Genomic DNA, 12026 nt, shown 5'->3' on the forward strand with positions numbered 1-12026 from the left:
AATACCCTGACATTGATTTTTTAAAAGAAGAAGATGACAGAGTTCTGGTAAGGAACAAGTTTATACAACCCTTGTATCTTCTGAGCTGTTTGGATATCAAGTTATTCTTTTTTTTCATGGTAGATTTGGGAATGAAAATGACAAATACCAAGAACGAGGTCATAGTTTTCATGTTCATTAAAATCTACTCCACCCACAATTTACAATGTGTATCTCTTGCCCAACCTCAACTATGCACAGAGGCCGTGCCAGAGTGTCAAGGAGCCTCCACAGCCCCAAAGATCGGTCCTGGCCACAGCCTAAATCTCATGCTCACTTGGAGAACTGATGAGTTTCATCTCAGAAGGGAGAAAAGTGCAGATCATTCACTCGAGGAATGAGGGTATTGCTGTGAGGCTCATTCCTCTGTCTGTGCTTGCCTTTCTGTAGATGGAACAATTCCTGGTGACAGAGAAAGTCCTGGGAATTCATGCCAAAGCTGGGGACAGGGGTTGGGAGATAGAGGGCCAGGAAAGAGGCTCTGTGCATCACTGGGATCAGTTGCCTGAGCAGGAGGGAGGGCACAGGGCCCTCGAGCTAGTACCATGGGGTGGGACAGCCAATCAGCCATGGTCAAGGTCCTCTGCCACCAGCAGGGTAAAGACAGCAGCATCTTAGTTACTCCCCTTTAGAAGGCCAGGGTTATACTCATAAGGGCCTTCATTCAAAGAGAAAAGGAAAGATACTGCAAGCCTTCCTCTCAAAGATGGTCCCTGTATTTCCCTAAGAGTGCAGATGAGGGTGAGCCAGATGCTTTCCTACCCCTGCCTGCCAGTGACCTTGGCATTCCTGATTAGCCCTGCTATTGTATGGATTTGAAGGCAGGGATTGACAGGTCTCCAGTGGGCGAAAGAAGTACACAAAGCCAATGCAAAGAGACCAGCCCCCCTCCTGACACCCATTCCCTGTAGATAGGGTGGGGAGGGGGAGCACTGAGCCTGTTTTCCATGTGAGCAGCAGGTCTGAGTTCACAAAGAGGGCTTTCCATTGTGCCATCAAGATTTTGGACAACTGCCTAGATCTTGGTTTCAAATTCCATTCCTAAATGGAACCAGGGAGGCTTCTTGGAGAAATGTCTGATTCCAGAGCTAGGGCAGGGAAAGTACAAGGATGAATGAAGTTGGGATATCTAATTGGGCCAGAAAGTAAGGAAGTACTCAAAAAGTGATGAGACACCGTGAAAGGAAAGAAAAGCCAGCCTGCAGAGACTCCCACTGGCTAAATCTAGGACAATTTGAACAGCAAAATAAATAATAATAGGAAACAATGAATCTATACTAATAAAAAAAATTTTTTTTTAATGGGGAACAGGGGAAACTCTTGCTTAGAATAGAATGCCAACCAAGAAATGCCAAAGAATAGTAAGGTTTTTAAATAAATCACCATTTTAAAACTACCATAGTTATCATTATTCTGGTGAGTGCCATCAATGGATACTAAAACTGTTAGTTGAAACTTTAATGGGGACAGAATATTTATACAGTCTTGAAGTAAATCCCCACAGATTAATTATTAATTTCAAAGGGGAAAAGAGTAACTTTACACTGGAGAAACCTGGCAGACACCACTTTGCCCAAGGGAAACACTAAGAAGAACATATCAGAAAGGCATAGCTCATGACTAATGACATGGAAACATGAGAGAAACCCAAACTGAAGAGCATCTGACTCTTCAGACACAATGAGGGCGTGAAAGACAAAGAAAGGCAGAGGGTCCTGTGTCTCATTTCTCCCATGGCTCAGGTTCAAGGCTCAGTACAGCTGCATCCGGTTAAGTAGGAGCCTCTAGTCACCCAAGCTGCTGGTGAAAAGATGTGAAAAGCACTTGGAAAGGAGAAACATGTGCTTTTCAAGACAACTTCTTCCTAAGTGAGTAACACTCAGTAACGAACGTGTGAAGGAGGGGTTGGCTGACACCTATGGTAGCCAGCCTTTTTCTACGGCAGCTCCAGGTGACATATCATCGGAAAGAACCAGTTGTAGACAAGACTCGATAGAACCACCGTACAGGACACACTCTGAGTGCTGAGCCATGGAGAGAAAAGGAATTTACCCATTTTTTAGAGAACTCCTAGAGTCCAGTGTTCTGGTTCAAATCTCAGTTCTGTCAATGATCAGCTCCATGGGGTTAGGCAGACCTTTTAAACTCCCTCTTCCTGCATCCCTGCTTAGTCGCTTCAGTCGTGTCTGACTCTTTGCAACCCCATGGACTGTAGCCTACCAGGCTCCTTTGTCCATGGGATTTTCCAGGCAAGAATACTGGAGTGGGTTGCCATTTCCTTCTCCAGGAGATCTTCCCAACCCAGGGACTGCGCCTGGGTCTCCCGCATTGTAGACAGACGCTTTACGGTCTGAGCCACCAGGGAAGTCTCTAAGCCTGTATTTTCTCATCTGTAAAATGAGCATGATAGGGAAGGGCAGATAGAATGAAATAAGTCACATAAAGTATTTGGCACTGTCTGGCACAGAGTATGTGCTCAACAAATATGACTATTTGCTGTCTTATTATAAAATACAATGACTATTATCATCTTTGTGTTGGACATGACTGAGTGACTGAACTGAACTGAACACCTAATGCAGGGCCTGGAAGTTATATGATGTGTATTTAATAAATGTGTCTGGATGCATTAACAGAGAGAAATGCAGGAAATTAGACAGATGCTGATATTTATGTGAATCACTACTCAAGACTCAGCTGAGCTCCAGCTCAGCTCAAACACAGGGAAACATTACCAGCAAAAAAAAAGGAATCAGGATCTTGTGCTAGCTCTCCTGTGAAAGATGATCCCTTTGCTAATTTACAGGACGGTGGAGCTTGAGACCCTCATTCTTTATGAATGCTAAGGAAAGCTTGGGGACCCCAGCTTAGAAAAGCAAGACATACTCAATTCACACTTCCACATGAGGTGGAACCCATGCTTAACTGCTAGGTGGTAATGAGAAAATAAATGAAGGAAACAAGTTTAAACAGACACATAATTACAAATGAGGAAGGTGTGTGAACATTGCTCCTGGTCATTGATCTGTAATAGTCCTAAACTTCCAGTCTTTAGCTCTGATGTAGACAATGAGTAGCAGTGACTCAAAGGAAAGAAATCAGTATTGAAAAGAGGCAAAAACAATGAGATGGTGGCTGACTTCATACTGGAGTGCTGGGAGTGAGTGGAACATGATGAGAGAAATCTGTAAAGATTTTCAAGAAGAGGGGAGGAACGTTGGCAAGAGAGAAGTTTCCCTCTCTCACATCCTCACTCAGACTGGTCTCTGTCTTCCCCTTGCACCTTCCCCTCATCTCCAGACTGGCGGTCATGCAAGGTAGATGTGTCACCGTAGAATTCAGCGCTGCCCTTCTTAGCACCTTCGGCATCATCAGTGGTTACTGTACAATTGGCCATGTGAGTCCTCAGTCCTGGGTCTCCCTTGACTATTCTCTTCCATCTCCCCCAGTCACTGCACCTGGTAGAGCTTGATCAGGAAGCTGAATCATGCTGAGGTGGGTTCATTTTATTTGCATGCAATTTATCCCAAGTTGGTTAGCTCCTTGAGACCACTATCATGTCAATGACTACTGTATATCGTGCACCCAGCACAGTACCTGGAACACAGCAGGCTCTGTCCAGGCCCTTGCTTCTGATAGGTGGCACTTCTGCCCATCTCTTGCAGATTCCTTCCTAGTGCTCCTCTGTGATCTACTCTTTCCTACTCTTCCTCTGCTCCTTTCTTTCACCCCTACTTCCCTCTCTTCTTCCTTTCTTTTAAAAAAAAATTTCCTCAGAGGAAACGCTCATACCATCCATTTCTTACAAACCTGACATAGCTCTTTTTACCTTCTCATGCTATATTTATGCCATATACCAAATCTAGTCAGTTCCCTAGTTCCCTTTGAAATGTCCTGGATTCTTATTGCTTCAGTGAGATTCACTTAAATTCTCTGTGTTCACAGCCTTCATAACTAGAATTATCTCCTTTATTTTTTTCCCACCTTTAGTTTCTTCTCTCTACATCTCCTCCTTCCATATGCCACCAGAATAACTTTTATAGAACACTTGCCTCTTATTCAAGAACCTATAGATGGTTGCCTATGTAATTCAACATGTTTAAACCCTGCTAGTAGGCTTCAGGATGGCTCTACAAATTCTCCCTAACATAACCGCTCATGAAAAAGAAGAGAAATAGAATAATGCATATTAGAGGAAGCAAAATTAACTTAGAGGGCATCGTTGCTTTGTTATTTTAAGACAGGAAACTTGCATATTGATAGGAGAGGGAATCAAACTCAGTGCTTGGATGATGGAAAAAATGGAAGTGGTCATTAATGAGGAGGGACCTCTCTCTCTCTCTAAAACAATGTAAAAAGGAAGAGAGAGAGTGTAGTTCTGAGACCACAGTATTCCCAGTAAAGTAGGTAGCAAGTTGGCTGCCAGTGATGGAGACCTATAGCTTTAGATAGGCTTAGGCAGTTAGGAGTATCTGCTCATTCCTCATTCACTCACTCCTACAGGTGTGTTGACCACTTCTGTATACGTGAACTAACCCTCTTTAGTAGTGTTCCACTTTGCTCACAAGGCTTCTGCATTTGATTACGTCATCCAAACCACAGGAAAATAGATTTATCCCCATTCAATTGTAATCTTGTTCGATTCATTATTCCAGCCAGTTGGGATCTTCTTGAATCCCAACTCTGTCATTCAATGCTCTCCCTTCCAACTTTGTGTCTTTCTTTGAGAATCTGATAAGCATATGCTCTATAGCTTTTATTACAAACATTTATAAAAATGTGGAGTGGGATATCACTAAGACATAGGATACATGTGAAACTGCTCTCCCTCTCGACATGACTCTTTAATAAGCTCCCTTTTGGTGATGTTTTCCTGCCTGGGTTGTATCTCTCTACCTCTTCCAACAGGATATCATGAAAGAGCTCATCAAATACTTTGCTAAAGTCCAAAAACACCATGCTCACTTCATTTCCCTCATCAAGCTGGCAAGTAAATGAATAATGCTGGCAAGTGGAAGAATACAATTAGATTGACAAAACTTGTTTTTAGCAAACCTATGCCAAATGGTCATGATTTCTCTTTCCAAGTGCATATAAACAATTTCCTTAACTGGCAGTTATAGGTTCTTGCCATTGATGGCAAGTTCACTGCCACATATTTTGGAATTTTTCTTCTCTTTCCATAAAGCAGAATTGTATGTCTGTTTCTCAGTTTCTGGCATGGTTTTCCTTTAGTTCTGCAGAGAGCACCTCTCTCAGTCTAGGGGAAAAAACCTGCAAATTTTCTTAGTACCCTTTTTTTTTAAAACAGAAGTTTCATATACATCCTGTAAGAGGTGCATGAAACACTGGTGAGATTTTAGGATGTGTTATGACACAGCCTATGGAGCAGACCACAGTAGAACCCTCTTGAGATAAGAGCTGATGAGATTGGTTCAGGTCACTGACTCTTCAAATGGGTTGGTATATTGTGCTCTAGGCAGTGAGTGTGGTTTGGAATTAAAAGTCCCTCTCAACTAGAGATTTCTGGGAAAAAAAAAAAAATCAGAGTCTAAACAATTTTCCTTCTCTCTCCCCACCCATATTGTTTTTCTCTCCCACCAGTACCTTCAGAGTACCAGAGTATATGACCTACTAGCAATTAAGATTGGACTTACCCACTTGCCCAAGCCTGGATAGTCATGTTCTGGATCAAAAAGGTGCTGGTGTAACTGGAATTCTCGACTGAACTCTGCTGTGTCAGGGGTGTTTTCTAGACATCCATCATCTACTGCAAACAACAAAAGGTTTTTGAGGAACAGCCAAGTATCTATTGTTATTCTAAGAGTTAATTTATTAAAAACAACTAGACATCCAAAGGTCAGAATGTATTCACATCAGTCATTCTAAATCAATATACTTCTGGGATTTACTCATCCCAGATTCCCATTCCTCTCCTACCCATGTCAGAGAATGGTTGGCTGCTCACCAAACCCACTTCCCATTCCCCGTCGGCACATGGCTAATTTCCCAGCCTTGCTATGCAATCAGGTGGAGTCATATGCCTGGATTTGTGCTGATGGAATGTGGGCAGAAGTGATGTATTCCACCTCCAAGCCTGGTCCATAAAAACCCTCTAGAGGACCCCCTCTCTCGCTCTCCCAAGCCCACCCTCACCCCCAGCATCTGTTGGTCTGCTTGCTACACGTTGCCGACCAGGGCAACTGTGGATGTCAAGTGTAAAGATGAAAGATGACAGTCTGGGTTGCTGAACCATCCACCTCCACAACACCCTCACCCACCTCTGGCAGGACTTCACACAAATAAGAAATAAGCTTCTATTGTGTTAAGCCAGTGTTATTTTTTGTCTGTCATAACAGCAATTATTTCCTTTACTGATATACTTCCATTCCACATGACTTACTCTGTTTTCTCTTGGGTGGCTCTTTAGAAATGATTTTGGCTTCTTGGAGAAAGTCCATTATATAAGAAAAATAATTATTAGACAGAACTTGATGGTGTGTGTTGTAGTGGTAACTGGGTAAGTCTGGAGTCAGAAACATAGACCTGAGCTCAGGGTTCAAATCTTAGCTCATGATTGATAGATGGGTTTAGTTCCTTGGGAGAGTTAACTTAGCCTAAGTCCATTTATTCACCTATGAGATGGGAATAATCAAATCCTTACCTTTGAGAGTAGCTATGGAGAATAGAGATGATCATATAGACAGCATCTGGCACATAATAGGTTTCCTCTATGTTTTAGTTTCCTTCTCACCATCTCTCTTTAAATGACAGTTCATATTATCAGTGCTCTTTGAAATAAAGCATGTCTTCCATTCAAACACAGAAAAAGGTTATCCCTCTTGACTGCTGCTTTTACCTAAGCCCCGTCATTACAAGTCACAGTGCTCTGAAATGGAGTCCTTTTTTTCCTGTCTCTAATGTGCTTTATAGACAACAGCTTTAGGGGAGGGGAGGTTGGGAGGGTGGTTTGTGCAGGACTAGGGAAATGAAAATGGCACCCCACTCCAGTATTCTTGCCTGGAGAATCCCATGGACAGAGGAGCCTAGCAGGCTACAGTCCATGGGGTTGCAAGAGTCAGACACGACTTAGCAACTAAACTACTACTAACTAGGGAAATGAATGGAGAAGGCAATGGCACCCCACTCCAGTACTCTTGCCTGGAAAATCCCATGGATGGAGGAGCCTGGTAGGCTATAGTCCATGGGGTCGCTAAGAGTTGGACACGACTGAGCAACTTCCCTTTCACTATTCACTTTCATGCTTTGGAGAAGGAAATGGCAACCCACTCCAGTGTTCTTGCCTGGACAATCCCAGGGACGGGGGAGCCTGGTGGGCTTCCGTCTATGGGGTTGCACAGAGTCGGACACAACTGAAGCGACTTAGCAGCAGCAGCAGCAGGGAAATGAAAGAGACTTCCTTTCAAAGGGAGAGTGAAGCATCAAAGTCAATGCTAAAAGCGGTCTAACGCAATCAGGCAGGTAGTCTGGTCTCTTGAGAGCGCTCTGACGCCTATCAGCAGCTTTCAGCATCCAGTATCTCAGTCCTTAGCAGCATGAAGCTTGTGAGGAAAGCACTAGCATTTGGAAAAGACCCTAATGTGACTCTAACATGGCTCCCCACTTCTCACTGAACTGGTTATCTGATTTCTTCATCTAGAGCAATTAACATGGAGGAAAGGGAGAGCAAAGCAAAAGAGGTCAGGCAGTCTGCACATGGCAGCTTTACAACCTCTTCCTAATTGTTTCTCAGGTACCTCTGAGTGGGCCCAAACTGAGATGCAGAGATAGAGCCCTGTGGCTCTGGGAACCCAAGGTGTCTGGAGCCTGAAAATGCTCCCTGGAATTCACATCCCTGAAGACTAGGACAGACTGTGAGTTCTGTTTGCTGCTCTACCGGGCTGAGTGAGCCATGATTCAGAGGTGAGTGTGGCTTGGGGAGGGAAGTGAAGGTTATTCTTGGATGGTTGGATTATGCGGTGTCATGATTCTCAATGAGGCATGTCTCAAGCAATTTCTTACAAAAAATGGCTAAATTTAGCAAGTGAGGTTTTTGTAGAATGCAGATTATGATAGAACAAAGAAGGAGAAGTATGTTAGCTTAATGAAAAGGCAGGGAGGGAAGGGGAAGATAACGGCAGACAAGAAAGGGCCTGGGAGCTAGGTTTTTATCCAACTCTTTCAGCCAGCCAGGATTGCTCCATCTCAGAGCTCCTAAGAGCTACTGATTAGGGCTTGATTACATAGATCTCTATATTACTTGTTTCAAGGATTAGCTAGGACTACACTGAATGTTTTTTTAAGGCACTGACTATGTCTTCATTTTACAGATGAAGAAACTGAGGCCCAAGGAGGTAAACTGACAGACTGTAATGAGGACTAGATGGCAGATCTGTTGGCGCAAACTCTGCCTCTCTTTCTGTTCTCCTCTAACAGCAGTTCTCCAAATTTCAGGATCCTCCAGAATCACAGGAAAGGCCGCTTAGAATACAGATTTCTGCCTCCTACCCCCAGGGTTTCTGTTTCAGTGGACAGAGGAGCCTGCTGGGCTCCCTACAGTTCATGGGGTCACAAAGAGTTGGACACAACTAAGCAACTAACATTTTACTTTTTTATTTTTTACCCCCAGGGTTTCTAAATCAATAGCTCTGGAATAGAGGTGAACATCTGCATTTCAAATAAGTCTCCAGGTAACGCTGATACTGCCAGGGCTACATTTTAAGAACTATTGTCCGATATGATATTGAATCAGTTTAACCAAATCCCCATGGAGACTGTTATTCTTCAGACTCCAAAGTGGTCTTTCTTCCTGCTCATCCAAAGCCTCACAATCAAGTGAAAAGTGGCTGAATCACTGGTTCTGTGCAGTCATTTAGGTTTTCCTATCCTGGGCCAGCATCCCCACACTGGCTTGGCCATGTCCAACTATTTTGGTTGTCCCATCCCAGGATGGAGGCTCTGTCCCCCATGGGAAACAAAGACCTTACCGTAAATGAAAAGAGGACTATCTTTCAGAGGGATCGTCTTTCGAAGAGAGCCTGTATTGTGTTTAAGAAAAGCTGAGGTACCAACACTGGCAGAATTTTCAGAGCAAGGCAGTGTGTCTTAGTGGTTGGGTCCATGGTCCTGAATCAGATAGACCCAAGTTTGAGTCTTGGCTCAGCTACTTGTTACATGAATAACCTTGAGCAAGCTATTTCGGAAGCTTCAGGTTCATTATATGTAAAGTAAGGATAATAAATACTAAGTGTAGTGTTCGTCATTCAGTCGTATCCGACTGTTTGCGACCCCATGTAGCCCGCCAGGTTCCTCTGTCCGTGGAATTCTCCAGGCAAGAATACTGGAGTGGGCTGCTTTTTCCTTCTCCAGGGATCTTCCCGACCTAGGGATCGAACCCAGGCCTCCTGCACTGCAGGTAGATTCTTTACCATCTGAGCCATCAGGGAAGCCCAATAAATACTGACATTATTATTATTGGGCTGGAGGGAAAAGACTACTCTGGTTGCTTACCAGTGGCAAAGCTATTTACAATCTGGATGATATTTAACCAGTCCTCACTCTGTGTGAGGTGATGTGCCAAGTGCTTAACATGGATAATTTCATTTAACTCCCCAATAACCCCCATTTTGCAAATAAGGAAGCTGAGATGCAAGTAGTTTATTAACTTGTTCGAGGTCACATCTCCTGACCAGGGGTTTGAATTCAGGTAGTCCTCTGTCTAGAGCAACTCCTCTGAACCAGCAAAATAAGCTGCTCAAAGCCCAGCATAAGTGAAGCTCACTCACCATTCATCCTCTTTGGCACTGGGGGGTAGAAAATTGGGAGCAATACATGAATAAGGAAGGTTTCAACCTACTTCCTTAACCAACGTACCCTCCTGGGTCCCCTCTCTCTCATGCCACCCCCCAACTCCCAAAGAAATATTTCAGGATAGATGCTCACTGGTTACAACACAGTTGGAATGTCAGTTGTCACGAGAAGTGAGGAAAACAAATGGACATGGATCATCCACAAAGGAAACAAGTTCCAAAGTGGGCAGCAACTGTATCAAAGAAGAGAGGAAAAAAGAGAAAACCCTCTCTTTTATTAAAAAGTGAAGCACATGCAGAAAAGAGCATCAATTCCCAAAGAGGGAGAGAGAAGATGAAGCCTTGGCAGGAGAGTCCTCTGCAGGTATATCTGAACACCAGAACTCACCAAGAGTTCTAGAATCAATTTCCTTTTCCAATCCACCTACAAATAAATTCACAGGGGCTCATGGGACTAGAAATACTATTTCTCCGAACATATGTGGCCAACGTTAGCATTTTTAATTTCCTCCAAAAGCTCCTACCTTTCACAGGAACCCAGGAGCATGCCCACTAATGCCCACTACCTGTTTTTCCAACGGGACAGGGGTTTGGAGGGTCTGGGTAGCCCTGGTCCTCACTGAAGTCCTTAGGAATGTTGTCACCGGTCAACTCTGCTACGATGTTTGGGATGTTGCCAAAGGGACCCAAGTGTTGCAGACCTTCATGAGCTCCACCTGCCAGGAAATCAAAAGTAGATCATTTCAGGGCAATGCCATTCATTTCAACTACTATTTATTCAGGCATACCATACAAGCAAAGTACTGTGTTCTATGCTGTGGAGAGAGAAAAGGAAATACAATAGTTCCTGCCCCTTAGGGGGTTAAAATTTTCATTGTGGAAACAGGCACAAACTGCACAAAGATCATTTCCACTCAGGGCACACTATATATGTGCTATGCTGGACATGTTAAAATACAGTACTTGGAACAGAGGAAAGGGAGAGTTCCATTAGGCTGAGAGGATGGGAGGACTTTTGGACAAGTTGGAGCTTGAGTGGCACTGACACAGAAGGGCTGGGCTTTGCAAGTTGGGCACGGGGCTCAGGGAAGAGAAAAGGGTGCAACTGGCATCCAGATAAAAGAACAGGCTAAATGACAACCAATTACCAATAGAAGGGAGATGAAGAAAAAAATATTTGACTTTCTCCCATTCTAGATCAACCACTTAAAATTGGGTGTATTTATTTCAATTTTTTCTTCCCTGTGCATCTTTTTCTATCCATTTGTTTATTTTTCATTTACTATTAAAGCATGTGGCTGCACGGTCTCTATCCCCATGATTATAAATGACCATGTAGTCTTCAATCCAGTGATTCCACCACAACATATTAATCATTCCCCCATTGTGGGATGTTTAGTGTTTCCCAATTTGCTCTTAGGCATTTAATTTTTTCCATATTTTGGATTAGTTTTCCTCAGAAAAGATTCCCAGAAGTCAAATTACTGGGTCAAAGGCTATAAATATTTTTATGACTCTTTATATTATATTGCCAAACTGTTTTCCAGAAAGGAGGTACCAATTTATAAAATATCAACAAAATCTGAGAATTCTATATTTATACATCTTAACCAGTATTGGGTTTTACAAAAATAAAGTTTTATGTTTTCTTTGCTAATTTTAAAGGCTTTTAGAAAAAGTACTGTTTCCTTTTGAATGTCTTTGATTTCTAGCTCAGTCGATTTTTTTCCATGTTTGTTTACCCGATTTAATTTCTTTTCTGTGAGTTGTCTGTTTATGCTCTTGGAATTTTAGTGTTTCTCTTATCAACTTTCAAGGACATTTTACATAATAAAGGTATCAAGTCTTTGGCCATTACATTTCCTGCAAACACTTTCCATGTTGTCTGACTTGTGGATATATTTGTAATAGTTTGCTAACATACGTTTTTAAAACTTATGTAGGTTTGTTGTTGTTATCCTTCAAGATCTCCTCTCACCTTCTAAACTTACAAAACTATTGGCCCTTCACAAAGGTATTATCAGTATTTAGATATTTCAGTTTTCTATTTTTAAAATTAACTCTTTGGTACAGCCACTGTGAAAACACTGTTGAGGTTCCTGAAAAAATGAAAACCAGAACTGCCATGTGATCGAGCAATTCAACTCCTGGGTATTTATCCAAAGAAAATGAAAACAC

General features: G+C 42.8%; 1 protein-coding gene across 7 annotated transcripts in view; it reads right to left on the minus strand.

The window, feature by feature from the left end:
• Positions 1–12026, minus strand: part of SCG5 (secretogranin V) — a 59101-nt gene that overhangs the window by 10892 nt on the left and 36183 nt on the right. For 2 of the 7 annotated variants that reach the window (XM_070797231.1, XM_070797229.1), the window contains exons 3-5: positions 10415–10564; positions 9825–9842; positions 5697–5809 (exon numbers count right to left, since the gene is read on the minus strand). In XM_070797231.1, the coding sequence (XP_070653332.1) occupies positions 5697–5809; positions 9825–9842; positions 10415–10564 (281 nt within the window). The remainder of the gene's footprint in view (positions 1–5696; positions 5810–9824; positions 9843–10414; positions 10565–12026) is intronic. The other 5 variants (XM_070797233.1, XM_019968469.2, XM_070797232.1 and 2 more) reach the window with 3 other exon arrangements.

Source organism: Bos indicus, chromosome 10, assembly GCF_029378745.1.
Source record: "Bos indicus isolate NIAB-ARS_2022 breed Sahiwal x Tharparkar chromosome 10, NIAB-ARS_B.indTharparkar_mat_pri_1.0, whole genome shotgun sequence".
Taxonomy (NCBI): domain Eukaryota; kingdom Metazoa; phylum Chordata; class Mammalia; order Artiodactyla; family Bovidae; genus Bos; species Bos indicus.